The 27,240-nt window shown below is 28.9% G+C and overlaps 1 protein-coding gene across 2 annotated transcripts; it reads right to left on the reverse strand.

The window, feature by feature from the left end:
• Positions 1-382: 382 nt before the first annotated feature.
• On the reverse strand, positions 383-27,240 carry LOC122712193 (pyruvate carboxylase, mitochondrial). Of its 2 annotated transcripts, XM_043931630.1 has the most exons (14): positions 27,086-27,240; positions 15,384-15,964; positions 13,359-13,678; positions 12,379-12,529; positions 11,043-11,254; positions 9,837-10,039; positions 9,207-9,468; positions 8,735-9,053; positions 6,279-6,329; positions 4,729-5,196; positions 3,598-3,987; positions 2,971-3,406; positions 2,458-2,854; positions 383-2,379 (listed from the first exon to the last, which is right to left on the reverse strand). In XM_043931630.1, exons 2-14 carry the CDS (start codon positions 15,514-15,516, stop codon positions 2,131-2,133), a joined length of 3,591 nt encoding a protein of 1,196 aa, XP_043787565.1. In that variant the 5' UTR covers positions 15,517-15,964; positions 27,086-27,240; the 3' UTR covers positions 383-2,130. The 2 variants fall into 2 exon arrangements, with proteins under 2 accessions (XP_043787565.1, XP_043787566.1); XM_043931631.1 differs by lacking the exon at positions 6,279-6,329.

A 27,240-nucleotide genomic window follows, 5' to 3' on the forward strand; every position in this document is an offset into this window, starting at 1 on the left:
ACATACAAGTTACGATATTTTTTTTATGTGATAAATTTTTATGTAAAATAATAATGGAATTTCTAACTAAAAAATTATATGAAATTATGCCGATTCCTTTTTTTTAAAAATATTATGCACTTTCGTTATTATGTTATAATTGTACATTTTTTTAGAAAAATCGCAAATTACAATAATTATGCGAATAATAAATTTTAATTTTCAAGTAATTGTTCGTGAAAATTTAAAATTATATTAGATTAATTCATACTTAAACACAATTTATTCCTACTTTCTACGGTAAGAGATTAAAATAATTTGAAATTCGAATCGAAACTTACATCTGCTTTATACACAATTTCTGTTATCTAGTTTCTTCCTTTTTTTTTTTTTTTACCAAAAATTTAACTATTTTACAACAAATTACAACAAGACAATGTTATTTGGCCATGTTTCGATGTAATAATAATATATTCAATTTTTACATTCAATTTCTACATTCAATAAAGTTTCTCTCGATACTTCTTTTGATTTAAATCCGGAGGAAGCGTTTCCTAAACCACCTTGACTCACAAATTAATCACTTTGTACAATCTCAATTATTTCAATTATATCCTGAAGATCTGCCAAATTAGAAAACGCAATTGTTTCCCGTGAAAAACTTATCTATGATGAATCGATATGAATTTGAATTTATAACAAACACAAATACAAATAATTTATCATTGTTTTTTGAATCGATGGGAATGGAAATCTTTAAATATCTTCACGTGAAAAAAACAAAAAAATAAACTAACATCATTTTTATAATTCAATTCTAATGAAAATATGGTTTGGAAAACGCTGATGTAACGTTGGCATTTAACACGTTTAAGGAATTCACCTTTATAAAGAATATTTTGTAAAATATGTCCGATTGAATCTCTTTGATATCAATAACGAATATAATAGAGAAGTATCATCATTCAATTTCAATGTTAATGATGAGACTATACTATAGGCCTTTGATACATATATATATATATATATATATATATATTATTTTCAACTTAATTAATCAAATATGAACACGAAGATATCGACATTTGAGGCAGCATAGATCAATTCTCATTGCAACACGTAATAGTTTTTCGTCGAATCGCTAAGCTTCAACTTTCTTAACGATTCAATAGACGACGTTACTCTTTTAATTTAGATCACGATATTTCATCGAAAGCATTTCATTTGTGTGTGCAATGTTAAATTAAATAAACTAGAGATGTGATCATCGCAAAAAGGATGAACTCGAGATATAACTGTACAACGTCTGTCTCATCTAAAACAAGATGTCCTGTTTCAAATGATCTGTATAATATTCAAAAATGTAATAATCGATAAAAAAAATACGCTCGATGATGAAGACGTTCATGAGGATACATTAATGGAACATTCGTTGCTTTCGTTCCTTGATGATTGATTGATTCATTCGTGTTGGAGCGAATGTTTATACACAATGTTTTTTCCTAGGCGAACAAGAGGTGCACCTTTGTTTAATCAAGCTAACATTACATATTTTGTTTTCTTTCTATTATTTTTTCGAATAAAAAGTTTACAATCTTTGTGCAATGATTTCACACTTAACACTTTCGTATATTTAAAATTTTTGAAATTTGTAATCACTTTGCTTCTTTCTTACATATAACGAATATTCGAAATCTTAAAAGTCATCGAAACTGAAAAAAGAATTTTCTTTTTTTTGCAAGTTTCGAAGTCTGGCGAAATTTCAGATTCGAATTTTTAAAATGTAACAATTAAATTTTCGATTTGATTCGATATCGTAAACGAATGTAAAAATCTTACGTTATCAGAGAATATTTATATTTATATCGATATTTTTCGATGCTTAAATGGTTAAAAAGTGGATTAAAGTCGTTCAAAAAAAGTATATATATAAAAAGTACTTTCAAGTTTTGATTATCGATCAAAGATAAATATGTATGCGATTCTTAGATCTAAAAATTTTTTACACAAGTGATTATTCTCTACTATTTTTTAGGCAGCAATGTTGCTCAATTTTAATCAATCGAACAAAATGCACTCTCATAAACGTGCATAAACAATGAAACGAATTTCAGAGACGATTCAGTCCCAGGAACAGTTTGGTTAACAGTTCTATTCAAAGGTCAACACTAAATCGTCCCCTTCTAATCTCATTCCCTGAGTGACGTCCAGCGTCTTGATCTTTCCAGCTTTCGGCGCCTGGACCACCATTTCCATTTTCATGGCGGACAATACGATCAACGGCGCTCCTTTCTCGACAGTGTCGCCTACTTTTACCCTGATGTCGATCACGGTACCAGGCATGGGTGCCCCGACCTGGTTTTTGTCTCCTTTCGCAGCTTTGGGGTGTACGTGAAGCTCCTGAAGTTAAACATAAAATTCTTTGTTCCTCGAACTTGAAAGTAACAATGTATGAAGAGACGTAAGAATTGGGTGTACCTTGACGGCTTCTTTATCCTTAATGAACACGGATCTGAGTTGGCCGTTCATCTCGAAGAATACCTCGCGTTCTCCGTTCTTCGTGAGATCTTCGGCAACGGCCAGGGTCTTGATGGCCAACGTTTTACCTTTCTCGATCGTCACATCGAACTCCTCGCCAACTTTCGGTCCCGTCAAGAAGATCCTGGTTTCCAATTTGTCCACCGGCCCGTACTGTTCCCGAAAGTTTAAGTAATCGTTGGTCACTTCGGGATAGAGGGCGGCCGACATGATATCTCTGTTCGTGAGGTGAGGATGAGATTCTCGTAGCTGGCTTTTCAACGCGTCGAAGTCCAAAGGTGGTAGACTCTCGCCAGGCCTTCCTTTCACGCGTGGCATGTCTTTTAATACTTTTGACCTGTGAAGCAAAGGTATATTGAGCGAAAACATCGGAGCCAAAGATTTAACTTTTCGAATTTTTTGCGCAAATACAAGTTTGCAACGTTTTATAACATATTTGATATTTGAAAGTACCTGAGAGGTTCGGGGAATCCTCCGTGAGGTTCGCCGATAGCACCTTGTAGGAATTCCACGACCGACTTAGGGAAGGACAATTCCTCTGCCTTGTTCACGACATCTTCGGAAGAAAGTTTATTTTGAACCATAAACTGCGCCAAATCACCAACCACTTTCGAACTTGGAGTGACTTTGATGATATCGCCGAGCAATAAATTAGCTTCTCTGTAAGCTTTCTTCACGTCCTCGAAGAACGCCCCCAAACCAAGAGAATAGGCTTGGAATTGCAAGTTTGTGTATTGACCTCCGGGGATTTCGTTCAGGTAAACGTCCGCGTTTCCGGATTTCATGGTCGTTGTGCATTCGAAGGGGGCGTACAGAGTTCTGGTCTGCTCCCAATACGCAGAATATTCCGAAATGTCGCTCAGATTAATCTCGGTGTCCTTTGGCGTTCCTGTATTATTTTTCATGATGATAATTATTCCATTCACCTCGAATCGTCTCGTTCGTTTTATCTTCGACGAATTTTAACTTGATCTTTAAAACAACCCTTTTCTCTTTCACCATATTATTATTACGAGTTTTGTTTATCATCGATTCGACAAAATCGATGGCATCAACACAAAACAAAAACAAACAGCTTACCGATAAGAGAGGCGACCACGGCACCCATGGAAGGTTGGCTAGTCATTCCAGACATACTGTCAACGGCAACGTCAACGACATCTGCCCCGCTTTCCGCGCAAGATAACATGGACGCCACCCCAGCCCCCGCGGTGTCGTGCGTGTGAACGTGGATCGGAATATCGGGATGCCTCTGCCTGATCGCATCGATCAACATGCTGGCCGCTTTCGGCTTCAGAAGACCCGCCATGTCCTTGATCGATAACACGTGAGTACCGGCCTTCACCAACTCGTTCGCCAAGTCCGTGTAATACTTCAGATTGTACTTCTTTTTATTTGGATCGCTCACGTCACCCGTATATGAAATCGCGGCCTCGACTATGCCTCCAGCTTTGCCAGCCGCGTCCATACCTGTTCAAAATATAATTTTAACCTCGATCGATGTTTCATTTTTTCATTTCTTCTCTTTTAGACTCGTTATTATTTTAAATTGTCAGTAAAAAATTAATTTATCACAAAGTTCTATTCTGAACCGATTAAGAGCAAGTTCATGCGCTAGTGAAGGTTTATATTTTTTATTCGCAAGTTCTAAAGTTCTGATTTTGAGAGCGTTCTGAGATTACAAAAGTTCTGAAGTTGAAAGAATTCTAAAGTCCAAAAAGTTCTTCCAAAACCCTCTAATAACTCTCCAATAATATCGTGGACTAGTCTCTTGATCTTGACTCCTAATCTAAGAAAAATTTTTAGAATAAGATTAATGAAGTTATGTCATTCATTGTTTTCAAGAAACTGAGAATGATGTTTGCAATAATTCTTCCAAAACGCTCTAATAACCCTTCTCCAATAATATCATGGACTAGTCTCTCTTGATGAGCGACACTCCCAATCTAAGGAAAATTTCTAGAATGAGACTGACGAGGCTATGCCATTTATTGTTTCCAAAAAACTGAGGATGATGTTTGCAATAATTCTTCTCAAGAATGATGATTGCCATTGAGACGTGGCAATCGTTTCTAACAAATGTACAAAGCGAAACATCCTCAAAATTCTTCTCTCAAAAACGGCATTGCCCTCGCAGCATCATTCTGTACCTAAATCTGTTCAATGTCTGAACGATAAGTAGACTTTTTCCCTTCCTCTCGAGATTCTTACCGAGAATTAAATTCGGCAAATAATTCAAGGAATCGAACACCCTGAAGACATCCATCCCAGTCTGTACAGCCAGTTCGCAGAATTTATAAACGACATTGTCAGGATAGTTGGTGTAACCGACAGCGTTGGCGCCTCTCAGAAGCATCTGGAAGGGAATGTTGGGTATCGCCTTCCTCATGTCCTCCAACCTTTCCCAGGGACACTCGTGCAGGAATCTGAGGGCAACGTCGAACGTGGCGCCACCCCAATTCTCCATGGAGTAAAGATTGCTGAACTTGTGGGCGACGAATGGAGCGATCATCAAGAGATCGTGCGACCTCACGCGTGTCGCTAGAAGAGATTGATGAGCATCACGGAACGTGGTGTCCATCAGAAGTAATCCTTTGTGCTGCCTTATAGCTTTGGCGAAAGCTTCCGGACCTTGCTTCTTGTAAATGTCGCGAAAGCCTTTTGGTGGTTCCAATATATCTGAAAAATTTGAAAAAGCTTTCTTAAATAATTGGAAATTGGGAGAAATTTTGAGAAGCTTTTACGTGCAGGGGTTAGTATAGCATTTACGTATGCAGTGTAGAAAAGAAGCGTTAAACAGTTAAAATGGAAAATGTCTCTTGATGAGATTGGAAAAATTTTCTGTGTTTTTTTTTTTCTTTTTATATATTGCTTTGGTTTTAATCGTTAATATTATATCATTGTTATTAGGAATTTTTAATGTAAGATATTTTAAACCATCACCATTTTAAAAGTTTTATAAATTATGATATAATAATTAACAATATGAAATCATGTGTTAATTCGTAATTGTTAGAAACTTTATTTTCACAGTATTAATTTGAAGTATTAATTTGAAGTAGACTTAATTATTGTATTAAATGTTATTAATGACATTTTCCATTCTTCGATTCTTTTGCATTACCCTTTTTTTTTGAACTACTTTCTCTTCCTAAAAATTTAAACATTATGAAACAACTTTTCGTTAATTATAATCATGGTATTAAATACCAAATAATATTGAAATGTTCAATTATCCCCTTTGTACAATTGTAATATTTCAATTTGTATAGTGATCACTTAATTGGTACAATTTAAAATATAACATTAATTTGAATTTTTGAAATTCGTTTTTCTAATAAAATAAAATTCCATTACTATTTGTCATATTTAAATCACGTCAATTGTCAATTAATGATTATTTTTAAATAAATTATTACATACATATTATTACATTAATAATAAGTGAAAAGTACATATCACAATATTTTATTTTAATTTTCATGTGTAAAAATATAATGTAATGAATTTTACTTGATATTTCTGAATTTTACTTTATAAGAGACCTAACGAAATTTTTTTTCATTGCACAAATTCCAATTACAATTACACATATCTGCAATGAAATGAAATGAAATGAAAGTAAAAACTAATAAAAATTTGTTTTTTTTGTTGGATAAATAATCTTACCATTTTCTAGCTCTATTTTTCTATATCGTCAATCTTAGCCAATTAACTTAAAAAGAAAGAAATAAAGAAATAAAACACATATTAAAGCATACCTGTTGCATCTGGATCATTGTTCTCTTCTGCAGCTGCAAGCTTAGCAAAGTCTAAAAAAAAATGGCCAAACGAAAAGGTAAAAGCATGCGATAAACAATTTGGTGTAATGTACGAGGGACTATTAATAAAGTCTAAAATATAAAAAAAATGATAAAAAAAATTATTGAATGATGGAAAAAGAGAAAAATAGCGATGAAAATTTAAATAAATAATATTTTATCAAGGATAAAAGTAACTACACTTTCAGTTATGTAATTGTTGTTAATTAATAAACACAGATAAAAGAAGTTTTATATCACAAATATTTATGTTATTTTCGTGTATCGAAAGAAAAATTTAAAGTTACATAGAAATGGAAACACCATGTGTATGAAAATAAAAAATTTCTTGTATCTGTGTCTATGTATTATATGTATATGTATATAGTGTACATTAAAGAAATGGATAATGTGCAACATAAAATTATTATTTATTAGAATGAATCCCTTGCAAATATGTTTTTAACAGAGCAAAAAGCTTAGTGTATTATTGAACAAATAGAGGTGTCTACTAAACGTGAAATAAAATAAATTATAATAAATTATAAATTTTACTAACCCTTTTCATTTTATATTCTATAAATTAAACGTATATATAGAAGAAAATAGATTTTAGTGTAAAAAATTAAAAATATATTATAATTGGATTTATGCCTTATTTAAATTTCTTATTATCTTCTATTAATTCTATAATCTTGTTATTATTTTTAAATATATAATTATACATAGATTATGTATAATTTAGAATTTCTAAAATTTATTAAAATAAATTCAAAAAGAAATTGTGCAATTTTATAATTTTTTCTAAAATACAATTCAAAATTCAATTTCGAGCGCCAATTATATATACTATATTTTTAAATAGCATTTGAATTCAACAACTTTTTACTGTTGAAATCTTCAATATTGAAATAAATTTTATCCTTTTGAAGTCTTAATGTAACTTTTTTTATATTTTTGTTTCATAATGATTTTTTTTTTGAGATCACTAATGAAAAAAATATAAAATATAAAAAATAAAAAATTAAAGAATATTTTAATATACTTCGTGAAATAATTTATAAATAGTAAATATCAAAATAATAAGCTGTCTTTTAAACATAATATCTAATGAAAAATAAAATTTTAAATTATTATGTAACGAAAAAGTGAAATAATATATTCTGGACAACAAAAGGTTAATTTTGAAACCACATTTCCAAACCATGGAACACTGATTATTATTTAAGTAATCATATTATATTGCCCTTCATCAAATAAATAATATAAAGATTATACAAAATGTTAATATATTCTAGAATTCAAAACAAACACAAAAGTCAATATACAAAAGTATCGATTAAACCTTATTTATTAAGTTATAAGCAATTTAAGTTTATATTAAATGAAACAGAGGGAGACAACACAATTGCAAGACGAAGATAGATCTGTTTCGCTGTATCACCGCAGCGCGGCGCAACGTGGCGTTGTCTTGCTTTATCTATGCAAATTAAATCGCTCGTAATATAATAAATAATCATTCAACATTTTTATACCAAAATTTTATTTTTTTGTATTTTTTTTATCCTTTAAAATCAAGAAACTGTCTGATGAATATATTAACATCCTATATATAATTTTTTCAATAATGTTCTTTACATTACCTATTACCATATACGATGTTTGAAATGCAGTTTTTTTACATGCCGTCTATGTCACGCGAACTTTTTATCCTATCTTTATCTATAATAAACACATACCAATACAAAATTACCGTAATCTGTACATATACAGACCGATACACGTGAAAAAACTGTTGTATGTACCATATGGAGTTCGTTCTTGAAGACAATTTTAAAGTATATAAAAAATCTTAAGTCGATACTCGAAAATTATCTCGTTTCCCATTAATATAGCGTAAAAGAAAAGTAATAAAATCGAACTCTTCGTGTCTGAGAAGTTAAAAAAAAAAGATTCTCTATTTCTATTTTATTTATCAATTAACAAAAGTCTAAGATTTGAAGAAAAAAAATTTATCTTAATTTTATAGTTAAAGATATTTAGAAATGAGAATAACATATTTTAACTATTTTAACTATAAATATATATTTTACTATAAATAAATATTCAGTGTTCCATAGTAAAATAAAAAATCAAAGAAACAAACCGCTATGCAGCCACCAATAATCACCCTCTATGAACACACAGTGAAGAAAATAAAAAATTTGACCCCTTTGATTCGTTGTCCCACATATTGAAAGCAATTCTTCGTGTAATTCCAATATCTCAACCCAAAATATAACTCCAATATCTTTTCCATGCCCAATTTCAGCCTTCATCACGAAATCACAGTGAGAAGCGACTCGATTGATATGATATTAATATTTGAGTATACACCTGATTTAAATTTACTTATTCCTATATAAAGGATACTATACCTAGAGCGACTTGAGGAATGTGAGCTTTTATCTCTGCTGGTTTTAACGGTGTAGCCAATGGAGTGCTTGGTCCATTTACCAAGACCGAGCCAAGATAGTTGAGCAACTTCTGAGCACGGTTCTGACTCGGTTGGAACTGAAACAACTGTGGATTCTCGTCAATGAAGTAAGTGTCCACCTTTCCGTTCAGGAATTTCTGATTCTCCAACACGTTCAGAAGGAACGGTATGTTCGTTTTCACTCCACGGACACGGAACTCGCGGAGGGCACGATTCATTTTCGCGCAAGATGATTGCAAATCACCCGCGTGGGCTATAACCTGAGAACAGAATGGAAGAGATATCACTGAAAATTGATTCAATTTTGACGGACGTCGTTTAACATCGTTGCCTCTCCACGTTTTAAAAATCATATCTTGGAACTATTGAACAATTTTCTTCAGACTTTTCCTAAGATTTGTTAAGAGTTCTACCTTGACGAGAAGCGAGTCGTAGTAAGGCGAGATAATCGCACCAGCGAATGCAGAGGCACCATCCAATCGAATACCCATACCCTCCCCAGAACGGAACACCTCGATTCTTCCGGTATCCGGCTGGAAATTCTTCGCAGGATCTTCTGTGGTAACTCGGCATTGTATCGCGAAACCTTGAGGAATGATTTTCTCTTGCGTCATACCCAGCTCAGGTAACGTGATACCCTCGGCAATACGGATTTGAGATTGCACCAGATCGATTCTGGAAGATTAATCTTGATTGGTTTAATGCACTTTTGATTGAGAGTCATCGAATACTCTTTACAATAATTTTTACAAATAATCCTTGTATTGAAACGATATAAATTTATTACGTGTCACTTTAATTCTATTCATCGATTATATATATTTAATTGAATTTAATTTAATTGAATACTGGATATTGTTTGATATATCATAAAAACGAATATAGAAATTTATAAATAGTTTTGAGATATTTAGAGTATCTGTTATTTAGTTTAATACAAAAATATTTTGCAATATATAATTTGCCATATAAAATACTGTTACATCATGTAATATCTATAAGACAAATTCATGCAACAATCTCTTCTATACAAATACACGTACCCAGTGATCTCCTCCGTGACAGTGTGCTCGACTTGCAATCTAGCATTGACCTCAATGAAGTAGAAATTTCCGGATTCGTCAGCCAAAAATTCGACGGTACCAGCGTTCGAATATCCAACATGTTTTGCCAATCTTACAGCGTGCTCCGTCATTTTATTTCTAACTTTGGGATCTAGCCGTGGCGCAGGAGCGATCTCAACCACCTGAAATTTCCGTTTCTTGAGTTGACAAACTCGAATACACATTCCACGGAATAAAGATTAATTTACTACGCTAATTTACTATTCTATTCTATTATTTTCAACGTCTCTCGACAAATACGTTGATCTAGAAGTTTTTAATTACTGCCATATTCTTCTGTCTTTTATTTATTTTTTTTTTTTTGCACATTTGTTCCGCACTTTTGCAACGTTGCCCTCGTTTTTTTTACGATTATGGAAGCAGTCGAGCACGTGAACGTATTCCCATTCGAATTCTTGAGATAGAGAAGCAAGAGAGTGAAATTTAATTATTTATCGTGAAAAATAAAATTTTTATATTTCTTTTTTATAGAATTCTGTAGTATTAATTTTAATGTAGTTTAATTTTAGAATGTTTATGCTAATCATTATATACAATCGATATTTATTTCATAAAAGATAATAGCAGAATATTATTAAATGAATAAAATTCAATCGTGTCAATATTATTTTTATCAAGAAATATTTACTTTCAAAGTTGTCACCATCGTAAATTCATATTTCTCTTATAATATAATTTGTAATAATATCTGTTGACATACATTAATGAATTTGCAAAAATAAATAATTCATAATAACTAATCATAATAATTATATCGCGTAAGTCATATAATCATATAATTATACGTAATACATATTTTCATAATATTTCCATCAATAAATTGCGTACGAGCAATCTTTTAATCTCAACGTTGAAATTTATTCTCGATATAAAATTTTATCAATATCTATTATATATGAAATAATAAAAAAAAAAAAAAAGACAAATAATTCCGTTATAATTTTTGCTTAAAATATATTCGATCGTCCATTCATTTAATATAATTGTATTATTTCTATGAATAATGTATATGTAAACATACGTGTTTAAAAATAGATCGAAAACGATCGAAGAGAATTAAAAAGAATGATTTTATAAATAACGACTGTCCACGATTATTTATATTAATTTTTCTCGTTTACCAACCTTTTGATGACGACGTTGCACGGAACAATCGCGTTCATAAAGATGAACAACATTGCCAGCTTGATCTCCCAATAATTGAACCTCGATGTGCCTTGGCCTCTCGATGAATTTTTCAATGAACATCGCCCCATTCCCGAAAGCTGCCTTAGCTTCGGAAGATGCCCGATCGAACATTTCTCGGACCTCCTCCATGTGCTTTACGACTCTCATTCCTGTAAAATATAAGCGTTCCTTTTAGAATCGCTTGAGGAGAAGTAAGATCGATTAATAAATTTAGAAGAAAAAATGAAGAATCATGGTACAGCGTTATTTCGAAGCAATTATTTTTATATTATGCTTATGGAAATAATTGCACGTAAGATTCTATCGATGTCTGATCCATTTCGTATTCTTTTCGTGTTACTGTTCACACAAGATGATTCAGTACTCGTATTACAAACATATATATATATATTTTTTTTTAGAATACATTTATTGAACGTCTATTATGAACTACTATTTTACTCGTTTTGAACTTTTGCCAAAAAAATAGAATATGTAAATATTATATATATATATATACTGTATTTTTTTATATAGTGATATTATTTAAAATATATACGAGATTCAAGCAGATCGAATTACATGTATATTTTTACTTTGAAATGAAATTTCTAAAAAGAAACGAAAGAAATTTAAATTATTAATTTATAAAACATTTATTCGGTTTTTAAGCAAAATTAAATATTTAATTTAAATGATATTCAAATGATTTGATGATAGGTAACAACGAATGAGAAAAAAGACAATAAATCCGTATGATTTTGTTCAAAGTAGAGTGGATTCTACAAAGTAGTTCTCGCGATGAATAGACGTTTATGGCAAAGGAAATGAAAGACAAAAAATACTAGAAATAATAGAATGAATACATTGTACATCTATCAGCTTATTTTACTGAGACCTAGATCTCATTGTAAGATAGGAAACAATTATAAAAGAAAATAATTACATATTACGACATATTATGACTTATACAACTTAAATACAATATTTTCTTATGATATAATACCTTTTTTTACGATTATTCCGTAGAATCTTTCAAAGGTATTCCAGGAAATTCATTTAAAAATTAAAAAAATACTTTTAAAAACGCATAAAAGATAAATTAACGAATGATTCGAAGAAAAACAATTTATAAGAGAAGCGAATGACTCGAAAGAATAAAAGGACAAAAGAATGTAGAAGAAAAAAAAAATTTTGAAAATATAACAAATTTTAGAAAAATAAGAAACGATCGATCGATGTTGTAAATTAAATTTAAAAATTTAAAGTTGAATTGAACAGAATGAAATTCTACCTCTTCCACCTCCTCCATAAGCGGCTTTGAAAATGACCGGAAGTCCGTGTTTCATGCAAAATTCCATCGCCTCGTCGGACGTGGTTACCGGTCCATCTGTCCCCGGAACAATCGGCACACCAGCGTCTATCGCAGCTTGTCTCGCGGCTACCTAATAATAAATATATATTTTTCATTTTTATCAATAAACGATTTTAAATAAAATGATATATTTAAAAATCAATCTATATATATATATATATATATATATATACATCTTCGAACAACATTTTTGTAAGAATATTTTTTCTCCTTAATCTCCTTTAACTGCGGATATGGTTTATAAACCACATATTAAAATTATAGCCAAAGGAAAATATATAAACAACATGTTAATTTTTACTAATATCAAATAGTGGCTGTGGCTTGTATACCACTAAAAGAAAAATAAAATAAATATAATAAAAAAAATTTTTTTAAATAGAATATCACTTCAGTAATATAATTTAAAAATAGAATGTATATACTTATTTTCATTTTATTTTTCTTATCGTTGATTATAAAATGTATACTTTGTCAATATTCTTATTTCTTATTTCTTATCGTATTTTATCTTATTTTATCCTAGTACAAGATAAAAGTTTAGTTTTATTTTGACTACTATTCGAATCTCTTTCAAAGTGTATTTTTGTGAACTTTTCCTAATATGGATAAGTCTTTTACTTCTTCCAGAGTTCCTCAAGAAAAAGGCGAACAAAATGTTGACGAATATAGTGATGAAATTTAAAAGTATAAATTTTGAGATCTTAGGTTTCTGTAATAATAACTTGTACGTTTATTATATGATACTTTCTTATTTTGTATACTTTTTGTAATTTATAAAATAATTAGAATTATACTGTCTAATATTATGATTTGATAAAATATTTTTTTATTTAGAGCTGTGCTAAAGGATATTTTTCGAATTTTTTGAATATTTGAATTATTGAAAAGTAATATACCTTGTCACCCATTTGTTGAACCACTTTGGGGCTAGGGCCGATGAATCTTATTCCAGCATTGATCACCGCCTCCGCGAAATCCGATTGCTCAGACAGGAAACCATAACCGGGGTGAATAGCGTCCACGTTATTCTCTTTCGCGATTTTGATGATTTCCGGGATATTCAAGTAAGCCTGGACAGGTGGTAGCCCTCTGCCCACCACGTAACCCTCGTCCGCTTTCTGCCTGTGCATTTGCATCTTGTCTTGTTCCGAATAAATGGCCACGGACCGGATTCCCAGTTCCGTGCATGCTCGAAACACACGGATCGCGATTTCTCCTGCGAAAATAATAAAATAAATCTTTCCATCTTGCGGATGGATCGAAAAACATTTCAACCAAGAAGGAAAAAATTTAATATGTTAAAATGTTTAATACGAAACGAAAGAAGATTAAATTGGAACGAGATTATCCTGTATATCTGTGCTTTTTTTATTTTTTCAAAATAATACTTTATTGCTTTTATTTTATTTTTATCTCGAAATCTTACTCATGATATCTACAAATATTTGGAGATAAAAATGTCTGTAGAGAGAGAAAAAGAGAGGGGAGGAAAGAGAGAGAGAGAGAGAGAGAGAGAGAGAGAAAGTGTGCGATAAAATTTAATAATTTTAAAAGAATTAAAAATCGTCGATAAATCAAAATTGGAAATTGAATGGAATTTGATTCTGGATAGAAAAGTACGTTAAAGATAACGTATGTACGTTCTGACATTCTATAATAGATCACAAAGATAGATCACTGATGTTAAAGAAGCTAGCATAATTAAGTAGAGTGCCATAGATTGATCGTACATCGTTCGTTATCGAATGTTCAATATACACGACAGTTGTTGGTATTTATAGTGTTTTATAAATGACAATAATGAAAGAAGGCCAATCAATATCCAAAGCGATAAAGTGACGAATTCACAGTTATTATTCTATATAATAAACAATTTAAGATTATGGAACCGTAAAAATATGAAAATATTCAGTTTTTTTTTTTGCATCACAATACATTATCTCGTTGTCCGAATATAAATAAGCATCATTATCGAACGAAGACATAATAATATGCGCTGCATCATTCATTTTGCATGTTATCGTTCGACTCGATTCGATTCGTCTCCCCATCATTTTCAATCGCGTGATTTACGTCTTTTCAATATTTCTATTATTAAAGATTTTGAACCGAATGGATATAATTTACATTAGAAATGAACCGCATAGCGAGGCCAATGTCACTAGTTGATGTTTTTGTAAAAAATGACAAAAATTGAACGAAATCAAAGATGTACATATATATATTCAATAATATTCATATCGAGAATAATCTTCGTCGGAGAAACAATCTAGTGTCTTCGTATCCATTCAATGGATTGAAATTGGACGATGTTCGATAAATTGGCTTATCAAATTGCATGATCGAAATAAATATTATGAATGAATATATATGCGCTGGTGAATGTTAGTTTACCAAATTTCGTAATCTAATTTCAAACTATCACAGATAAATGTACGATAATCGTTATTTGATAATCATTGTCGCGTATGTAAAAGATAAAATTATTTGGATATGTAAATAAAAAATTTAAAACCGACAGATCAAATGAATATTACTTGAAATTTAAATCATCGTTTAAAACTGTATTTGGTATTTAATTTCGAATCGTTTCATTATTAATGGGTCAGTTATACTCTTTGGACTAAAGATAGATACGCGAATGATTTAAATTCGAACTAACAAGGAGTAAATTAAGAAGTAGATGAATAAATCAAAAACCGACATCGTAATGGAAATTGAAACTAATAGATGTACGATTGCTTTCCATTATCGATTCATCCAGTTAATTTTTTAAATCTTTCTCTTTAAAATCGCCTATCGCTTTCCCTCTGCTTTGATTCTTCGTAATTTAATCTTTTTATTTTAATCTAATTTGAAAACATTGATGGAATAAAATGAAACGATTTTAGAAAGAAAAACGATTTTAGAAAGAAACTCACCTCGATTGGCCACAAGGACGCTCCTGATCGGTCTGTATTCGACATCGGTGCCGAAACATCTTTTTGCAACTTTATACACTTGCAACACGTTTCTATGTTTGACCAATGCGTATCTGGCACGCGAGGAATGCATTTTTATCTTTTTTTCCACACCACACTTTCACCAACAGTATCAATTACACCGTTCGTAAATTTTCGAATTGACAACTTGCAAGCTCGTAAACTACGTTTCAAAAATTATATATTTATATATCTTCTGTTATATTTTTAAACATCACGAACGAACTTCGAAGTTACGTAAAGTTTAAATATCTGTTCGGAAGTTGCCTCGATATTTTTCCAATGGGGGAACTTTTTATGATAACGTTACTTATAGTTTTCTCTATTCGCAAATAATGAAGGGAATATCACTCTTATTTGTTCTTCCCGCTCGATACTTAATAATATTTATCGCTTCTAGTATCTCTTAATCGAACAATACTGTTTAATTGTCACGAGCGTCGATGTATCGCGAAATTTGAATCGAATGGATGGATGAACTTCCTTATCGAGAATCCGGCGTGGAGTGATTGCCAAGCTTCCTGAAACACCACATTTTATAATTAATTTGCGATTAAACAAATCCTTATTATTTTCCAATGGAAGAATTTGAAACAATGATATCATTAGGAGAGATAATAGATTGTATCGATTAAATATTTTGTATTTATTGGATAGATTGTACGTATAGATGTAGAGTGATAGCAATCTGAACGATGTTTAGTTCAAACGTGAAAATATCACACGTTGAATTAATCAAGATTTTCAACCTGTTGAAACGTTTAACACGATCACAAAATAACTTTTATTCGCTAATGTAATTCTTCATACAAAAGATTTTATGATATAAATTTTCAAATATTCATTTTGATATAAAAATAAAAATAAAATTTTTAATTTTTACATATTTAAATATTATTGTCAGTATTTTTAATTTTCTCTTGAACGAATGACTTTTAATCAATTATCAAATAATTGATTTATCAATAGACGATTGATTATACGAATATCTCTACATTAGTTTGAATACAAAGGATTCTATTGTATTTTCAATTATTATATCGACGAAGAGCATAACTGTATTATTATCATCATTGGCGTTTTCGAGGTGTTTGAACTTTGGAAAAAAAGTCTAACGAGTTCAATAATTTTAAAGAGTAGAAAGCTAATCAATTTTATCGAATTTATTGCGTTAATATCGATTGTGAATCTATGAAAAGAGAATTTCGATGATATTTGAATATCGATAAACAAAAAATGTAGTACATGTTCGATATTTTCAAAACACGATTTGTAATATATTTGAAATAAAAGTTGAGCAAATGGAAAACGAAAATAAAATTAACATAGATTTACGTCAACAGAATATGAAATTGCATTTTTTCTTCTTTTCCTCATATTTATAACTGTGCTTCTAAATGTCGCAGTAACTGTATGAAAAAAAATGAATTAATAAATGATAAATTTATAAAAAATAAATACTCATATAAGATAAAAACAAAAAGATTCCTCATCAAAATTTTTAATAGAGAATTTCATAGAAAAATAAGATAAATAAATTATTTAATAAACTAATAATTAGCAAAAGAAAAACGTAATAAGAAAATAGATGATTTGATTTTATATAAAAATCTTTTAAATATGCAAACGAACTTATTACTCAACGTAATAATAATAATTAATAAACGGTATTACTCAAACAAATTAATAACCATAGTTATCTCATTATATAAACATTAATCTTCAGGTAGCAATCGTTCCCTGATGAAATGAGCTCACTTCTATCTTGGTATTTTTACCACGTTAACTCGAATATCTACTAAAGATTCTACTGTATTTCTAACTCTCATTGTCTGTTACATAAAAGTCTTCTCTATATAAATAATTCATTAACCGATAATATGTTCACAAATGGCAAATATAAGTCATAAAGTTCCGTTTTACGAGCAGTTTTTAAAATTTTATAATTTGATTGATATTTAATTGAGTTGTATAGAATAATCGATTTAAAAATCTTTCGCGCAATTTTACTTCATTATCAAATCACATTATTATCACATCATAATTTAGAAGAAGCATTAAATTATTTATAAACTCCATCACATCGTTATAACAAACATTCTAATTCATTATAATATTATTTCATTATAACGAAATTTCTTGAATCACTGATCTTATATTTATCAAAGCTAATGCCATGAAAAATATTTTGGACTGGAAACGATCATCGATTCGCAAATTAAACGAAATCTAAATTAATTAATTATTAGATCGCTTTCGGAAATATTCGATCGTTCGCAATAAATATGATAAAACTGTTAAAAATACAATGTTGAGAATTCAATTAAATTCTGAAAGTATTATTGTAATAAAAAAACTTACTGTAACAGACAAATTACAAACCTCAAACGACATTTTTGAATATCAACTTTCGTATTTGTTTTGGTCTCTAGAATCAATCCTTCACAAATATATATTAACATTCTATCATCTCGTTGTAGAAAATATTTGCAAACGAATATTCAATATTCAAAATACGAAAGGAGAAATTTTGAGAGTGGATTTTATCCGTTCGAAGATATTTTTTTATGGAAAAAAAAAAGATATATAAAATAAAGACGTAAATTTTTATCGAAATTAGAATTTTCTGATTAATTTTTCTTTAAAATTACGTTTTAATATTTTTTCGAATTAATGTATATTTAAATACGGTTCGATACCTCGACCTTCGACATCGTACTTTGAATCAGCAGTGGCTCTCACAATCAGTTCTCAGACTGTTATTCCTCTATGATACGCGCTTCTTATAAATAAATAAAGACTGCATAAAGTTTCCTCTGAATATATTATCTCAGTTATTTAAGAGATGTCACGAACGTAACAGCATTCATTGAATAAATTAAAACATGGAATTCATTGCAATAATTGAAACGATGAGACGAAGATTAAGATGTTTCAAACAAAATGAGTTTATTTATTTCAAACAATTATTTCTGTTTCTGTTTCTATATAAATTAAAATAATTAATTAAAATAATATATATATATATATATAAATTATAATAAAATAACTATATAAATTAAATATATATAATATATAAATTAAAATAAAATAATAATGACTTTTAATACCTTTTAAATACAATTATTTATACATAAAGAGTATATATATACACATATATATATGTATACATATATATTTATATTTATTTATATTTATATACTTATAATTTTTTATTGAAAGATTAAAGGAAAAATAAAAATATTTTTTGTTTCTGATTTTATTGATTTTATATTTTATCTTACTTATACTCTTTGTTTTTAATCAATTAAAAATATATATAATTCTAATAATACTTGCAAATTGTGTAATCCATTATACAATTCTCCTCAATAATCTTGCTCAATTTTCTTAAATGACAAATAATCTCGGACCTCAAAGTCGGAAATCTTTGATCGAATCCATTTAAATCTTTCAATATCTTGACATTGCAAATGTTCTATTTATGCTAATGTAAATACTTTAACTAATTTGTCAAACAAAGATTTAATATATCATGATATTAGAAACAAACTATAAATTTTGTTATTTGTTAAATATAAGATAATTACCGAATATCTTATATATATCTGTTATAAATAATTTTAAAAATAATTAATTTGCAATTAATTTATATACGAAGGAAATAAGTAATTACATTTTGTTCAAATAAAGCAATTGTAATTTCAATTTCAATTTCTTTTTTTGAAATTCTTTCATCTAAAGCGATAGAAAAAAGAAGGAAAAAAAAAATATAGAAGTATAATCGTAAGTAATAAAATTTCGATCAAAAAAAATTAAAAAGTAATTTCTTTCTAACTTCGTAATCGAGTTTACTTTATTTGATAAAATCGATAAAAACTTCTTCATAAAATGTAAATTTTCCACCAGACTCCAGACAATCTCTCTTTCAAAGTTCTCAAGCGTCAAAGAATATATAATTTATTTTTAAAATAAGTAACATAAAAAATTACAATTAACAAAAATTATAAATTATAAAATTACAATTGATTTACAAATTGCAAAACGAACCGTATACTATAACAATAACATGATTTTTGTAATTTCCCCTATCAACTTTCTTTATTATCAAATGACCCATAATGAGATTGATAAAAAGTCAATGAGGGAAGAGAAGAAAAAAATGAATCGTGTTTTATGGTCCATTGAGATCGATACCAGTTAATTATGATAACGCTCTTATCGTTCCTTGACATCGTATGTTTTCCACAATGCTTTTCTTACGTAACGTTTAGACTATGAACCTCACACAAGATCGTAATTTGTCAACTTTGTTTAAATGCATTGCTATTAAAAAATATATTAGATAATTAATAATAAATTCAATATCAATAAAACATTTCTTTCAATGATTTTGTCAAAAGATTGAAACTTTTATTTTTGTTGAGGATTATTGGGAATTCAAATATTCAAATATTGAATATCCGAGTAGAGTGTTTTATTTATTATAAACTTACAATTTTTTAAGTAACTAAGAATGGCGGTTAGAAACAGATGAAAATATTATTTGAAAGCATTTAAAAAAGATTTATGTTGCATTGTTTGTATGATATCCATGTGAATTCCATGTGATATCCATGTGAAGGTAATCAGGTGCCTGCTCTCACAATTTTTTTAATCTTTGAAAGATCATTGATTTGATCGATCTTCCGAGGATGAAAAAAAATCATCTGCAATGTAAATTATTTATATTCTTGCCGGTAAACATGTATAATGTATTAAAATTCTTTTTGATTGCTTTCTTTCATTAGTTCAATGATAGATTCTAAATTGCTATAATTATAGAGAGAGAGAGAAAAAAAAATTTATATTTATTCAATGTGAAAAGAAAATAATAAGAATATATTATGTCTATTAATTATACAGAAACTTTATTTATGAAAACAAAAATAAAATATGAAATTTTAGATAACTTCAAGAATAATTTATTCGACGTAAAAAAAAAAATACATAAATGCGAAACTTTATTTTAAAAATATATTTTTTTGATCTCAGTTAAACTTTAGTCATTGTATGATCATTATATAATCTTATATAAGGAAACTTAAGAAAAATAATTGAGGAGACTAGAATTTCATAAAAATAATACTTGATTAAAATTTCTCTTTTTAATAAAAAAAAATTAATTTAAAAAAAAATGATTTCTTTCTTTATAGCACGGTTATATGAGAATATAAAAGTTTAAATGAAAATAAATATTTAAATTTGTCATATTTCAATAAAATAAATGAAAAATATGATTATTTACGTTTACATAATACTTTTTTGAAGGGACAACTATTAGTTATTTTAAAGTTTCAATTTATTACAAAGGCATCAATTCAAAATAAGATATTAATAAATAAATTTAACAGTATCATTTAAAAAAAGCAATATTTTTACCATACGATACTAAACTCAGTACATAAGCTATTATATTTACAAACTTAATGTTACAAAGTTGAAAGCAAATTGGCCTGAAAATTGCGATGGAAAAAATACTTCACCAATAAATAAAATTTTAACTGACATAAAAAGATTCAATTTTCGAAAGGATCATTTTATTTATGTTTTTGAATACGTATATGTTAAAAAAACATTTTATACTCGTTCATCTTTTTTAAGCAGAAAAGAAGTTATTGAATTTGTCCCTTATATACGATACGTAAAAGAATTTTTAGAAATGAAATTTTGCATCACTTGTTATGTAAGTTAAACATAATATAATCTGTTTATTTAATTTTACTCAAATTTGATAATAATTTTGTTACAACATTATTATAATTTTAATTATTCTCTTTTTTTTCCATTCATATGTATAAAATATACGATATGAAGCATCTTTGCTTCACATAATTATAAATTATTAGTTATGCATATTATAATTTTTCTGAGTGGCCTTATGAAGTGAGTGTATATTATGAATATTATTATATACAGAATTCGATTGAATAACATGTACAAGCATGTACGCAAAATATATAATATAAAAATTTATCATAATTCTTATACTACTATGAATTGTACATGGCAAGTGAGAAGAAGAGCCTCGAACTTCTGCCAGAATTTAATAGAGTTAAAAATAGAATAGCCTTATAGCATTGATCTATCTAGTTTGCCAAGAAAACTACAAAATAGTGATTCGTGTCATTGACACGAATGAAAATACTATTATTCAATCGCAATCAGATATGTTATATGATACAATGTATTTTCATAATTGATCGAAGGATAAATAAATTTTTCTCGAATTATTTAAAATTAAATATTTAAAAAAATATATATTTTTAAAGTATATATTACATAATTTAAATATAAATATGAATATAATTCTTTTTTATTATTTTCAATTGAAAAGAATCTTTTCTATCATTAGAGATTTTTTTAAAGATAAATATTTATAAAAATACACGATCTACATCTTTCTTGATTAAATATGAAAGAATTAAATATGAAATCAAATTAATTAGAAATAAAAAAACAACAAGAAGTTTGATAATTTTATTTCATTCTTTACCTTCATCTTAATTTGATGGTAGAACCATAATAATATAGTATAGAAATATACATTACCTTTACACGTAAACACAGGAACAATTAAAGACATCCTGAGAATCCATGTTTCACATTCAACCATATAAAACATATGATGATATATGATCATACTGAAAAATCTCCTACAGTCATAATATCTTTTGTAAAGTAATTCTATTTTACTATTCATTTATATTGATATTTCAATTTATCATGTTTATAAAAATCATTATTATCATATTGAATTGTTATACATTTTAAACCTTCGGAATTAATATCATAATTAAATATAAGCCTTATTGCAAATGTGTGTTATTATGTCATTGCCCATGATTTGAACAAATTCAACGTGCAATTTGCATAGAGATATTTGATAATTTTATCATTTCACAGTGAACGAAAAGGAAACTGTACTATTGTACAAAGCGAAATGGTCGGCCTTGAACGTAATACCGTGCCGGACACATTAAATTAATACGTGTCATAGAACCGATTCAATAACCCTTACGGTCTACATTGACTTCTTTCTCCTTTTAAATTAGCCTTTTCGAATTTTGTGCATTTTTTATTGAATATGTAATATGATAATTTTCATTCTGATTGTCTTTTTTTCTTATAATAATTGAAGCAATATATTGTTCCTTGTTTTTTATTTGTTTATTTTTTTATAAAGCCATTTTTTTTCTGATAAATAAAATTTAAAAATAAATTAATTGTCAAACAAAAAATTTATTCGAAATATGTTTAAATATAAAGTTATTCTTGGTGTGCATTTATTGTTGCAATGACTGTACACAACCATGTGTTTATTGGTCAATGACCATTCAATAAGTCGTCAATTTAATGTTCATTGACAATGAAATTCAAGTGGTGTTTTTAGCTTTACCTTTAACATCTATCATAATAAAGAACTTCATATGTTAAAAACAATAGATAAAGTCGATTAAAATAATCCCAAAATTAGAATCTCATATATATATATATGACTTAGCAAAAGAGTTTCAATATATTTATTATATACATGATTTTTACAGAAACTTTTATGCATTTGCACTTCATCAATGAGGAGGTTATTTTGCAGTACAATGTACGTTTTAGATTTTAGGTAAAATAAATTACAATAAATTATAGATAAATCATTATTTAAGCTTTACTTTAATTTTTAATATAAAATTTTGATATCTGTTCTTATGTGATAAGGAAATAACGAAATTTAAGGATAAGAAAAATATTTTCACAACAAAAATTAATGTATAAAAACATAAATTTGAGATTCTTTTTCTTTTCCTTTTTTAAATGAAATTATAAGTAATTTAATATATAAAAACTCAAATGATCGATTAATCTGATTTTATGGGTCATTTCAAGGTCAAATAAATGACAGCACAATTTAACTTCCTTAATATCGTACAATTTTTCTTTATGGAATTTTTTTCATGCTTGCATTGAGAGATTAAAATGAGATATTCTGTTTTGAATACTTTCAATAAAATCACTATTTATCCGACTTATTGTGACAAATTATCTTCTAATCTAGAGAAAACATCGGAATCTCTGGATTTTCCATGGTACACTGATAAACGATAATTATCAATGTCAATGGAAACTGAATTACACAAATAAAGTATATCGTTATCAATTAGTAATTGAAAATATAGTAACTGAAAATTACTATATAGTATATATTATATAATAATTGAAAATTAAATATTTTTTTAAACGGTTTCAATTATTGACTAGATTATAAATTTAATGGAAAAATTCCATTAAATTTATTTCCATTTAATTTATCACTATTCTGTCATATGTTCGTATATTATAATAAAAAATTAGTTTCAAATATCTCAACTTGTATTATATGATATTATAACTTAAAACAAACATTGTACTGTAAAATAATCTTCTCATGGAGATTTAAACCATTTCAAGTAAAAATATAGAATTCAATTATATATTGATAAAATTGATCAATTAATAATTATTTATCATGTTTTATTAAATCACAATTCGAAGAATAATGATAAAGTTTTAAGTTTTATGTTTCACAATTATGAAAATGCGCGTTTCTCATAAAGTTGCGAAAATAAGTTTGATCTTTATATATTATAAGAAGAAGAAAAATGAGAAACAGAGAATAATCTGTAACTCGAAAAGCAGAATATAATAATAATTGCATATCGTTATAATATTATATATAATATTGATATTAACAATTTAATGATAAAAAATTGTAATATCATTTATACAGATGTTGCAATAAACATAACATAAACAACTATCTAATGCATCAAAAATAATTTTCTCTTATCCAGTATAAATCATTTTTTAATTTAATAGAAATGGTATATTTTATGCTTCACACATGCAATTTAATTCTCTCTGCGTCAAGAGTTCTACTTCTATTAATACGACTTCTTAATTAGTCTATCCTTATTTTCCGTATTATAGGTCTTCATCAAATTAAACTCGTTAAACATTACCACCGCCAAGATTAAATTTCAACCAAACCACTTGAGATACGTCATTGAGTTACGTTGTAAATTTACTGGTGCAAACTGCGAAACAATTCCCAGCTATCGATCCAGCAACAGCACAGCGTCGGGAACAGTTGATCCGGAAATCACGTACAATCTTAATCCCTATATGTTTCACAACATTCTATCAAATGGAAACATTTTGTTTACCATTTTCTTCCCTGCGCCATTTCATTCACTACATAAACTTCCCTATGCGATCTCGATCAACAGATTTTGCCTTTTAATATTATCTCACTTCCGATCGTGCACATGTACACACAATCTTGAAACGCAATACCGTTTATCGTTCTTACCATTTTGTAATCGTGTCTATGACTCCATTAAGCGTGCGATTTGATATGTTGGAAAAGCGGTATCGATTTTTAGAAACTGAAAGCATCGTCGAGATGAAAAAGGGAAAAACAGCTGATTCATCGATCTCATGAGTGGCCAGACGAAAACTGAGCCAACTTAGAAAGCCGCTGCAGCTTATTATTCTCCAATTTCGACGTTAACCCCGAAAAAGGGGCGTCAGCTCAATCGATATTACTCGCAGGGAAGTAGAAATACTAACCAATTCTCCTGAAGAGTCACAACCATCCTCTCTCGAAGACTTTTCATTTTTCTTTTCTTTTTTACTTAGTTTTTTTTTTAATACAGTTTGAGTATTAAGTTTATTCGATAACGATATTTTTTATTGGAGAAAGAAATTGTAAAGAACGAATTTAATTCTTAAACATGAATTCGTTTCTTTAGATATTACTACGCAATTTTCATATGTGTGTGCACGTGATTTATAATTCGTATTATATTTGAAAAACGACGTGTCTCTTTGATTAGCGTATGTATGTACTATGTATATTATATTATACGCAAGCGACTGATGCACGTGTTCTCGTCGCCGCATTGATACCTCACTTAATGTATTTGTGCGTATTTATCGTACAATTGTATCGTAGTTGTCTGTTTAACGACATTTAGTAATTAAACATTTATAAAATGCATAAAATATCCATGTATATATATTTTCTTTTTATGTTAATTTTAATGATATTATTCAATCGAAATAATTATTTAAACGTTTGATTTGAAAACATTTTAATCCATAAAGAGAGAAATATAAAATATAATATTATATAAATATATATAAATAGAATAATGCGAGTGATAATATCATCAATGTTAATATCATAATTATGATTCATCAATCGATATTTGTTATTTGTATCATTAAGAAATCGTTTATCGCTTGATTATTTAATTGCATGTAATTATATACATATAAAATGAATTTTTTTATATTTTAAAACAAAAATAACGAGAAACAGACCTTACTTGATAAAATTAAAACTAAATTGCATCGCTGGACGGATTATGCAAATAATATTTGCATACAATAAATAGTAATAGATCACGTGATAGATTAAAAAATAATTTTAAGAAAAAAATCTTATGTGCTCGTTGACCTATGAATTTTTCCGATTATTTAACTTCGATAATTTAGCAGAAATATTATTCATAAACTTCGATATTTTACAACGAATATAATTTTTCAATCAAAAACAATTCCCAAATTTTAAATCAAAGTAAAAAACTTTGTTTCTTATTCATATAAAAATTTTAAATATAAAGAAATTAAAGTTATCTGAAATCTTTACAAGTATATGCATAATCAAAATACAGAGCATAAATATTGGAAAAAGGAACTGAATTAAAACTTCATTAAACTTTTTAAATCGTGAAAAATCACAATAACGTTCGAATAATCAATACGAAAGATCACGATCTTGACTGCAGGATCGAAGATCATGATCTTTCATATTGATTATTCTTCGATCGACTGTAGCGATTTTACCCGATTATTATATAAACGTCCTAAACGTCATTCGGGGTAGATCGTATGCCCAGAACGTTTATAAACGTTTGATTACATCGACCGTTCGATTTAATGAGTCTTTGTCACCGAGCAAAAGTTAATTACACGCGCATAAAAATTTGCGTGTATAAAAAGAAGAAGAAAAAGGAAAGAAAAGAAAAGTACGAACACAGCATGCAAAACAATCGTTCGAAACGCACGTTCGAATCGAATCGATTCTAAGTCACAGGACCAACAATTTACATTTGCACGAAGCCACGATCGCGTATTGCGCCAGTTCGAATTCGGTCGAGAAGTTCGGCGAGAGAAGTGGTGTGTCGGTAACAATGCCGAAAAATTCGGCACACGCGCGATCAATCAACGCGCCGTGACCCTCGGGCATCGAATCGAGAGTAGCCGAACCGAGGCACGATAACTCGTGGATGAATTTCGTGCACATCGCGGTTCACACGCGAGAAAACTAAGCGTCATCGTTTGAATTCAACTTGTCACAATGGTCACGCGCAACGATTTCAGGTTTCTAGGACAATTTCCACCAGGCACGATGCGTTGTGTGAATTGTCAATAATAGATATTGCCGCGTGAGGAAAATCGCGCGGAAAAAACGTTAGGACGCGATTAAACGCAGCGATTAACCGGTCGCGTGACGCAATGCAGGCGAAATCACGCGAAAATACAAAGAATTTCGGTGTACTTACGGGTGTCGTTACGCCGGGGACAAGGCAGGCCAGACCCCGTCCGGCTAAAGTCTAAGCCGCAGTGAAATCTTGGAACACGTCGGACTGATCTCGCTGGCACACGCGTTCGACCTCTACGGAAATAGAGACAGGCGCGATTGGTGTATCAACTTGCG

This window comes from Apis laboriosa, unplaced genomic scaffold (assembly GCF_014066325.1).
Source record: "Apis laboriosa isolate Shangri-la unplaced genomic scaffold, ASM1406632v1 scaffold19_cov150, whole genome shotgun sequence".
NCBI classification, from domain to species: Eukaryota; Metazoa; Arthropoda; class Insecta; order Hymenoptera; family Apidae; genus Apis; species Apis laboriosa.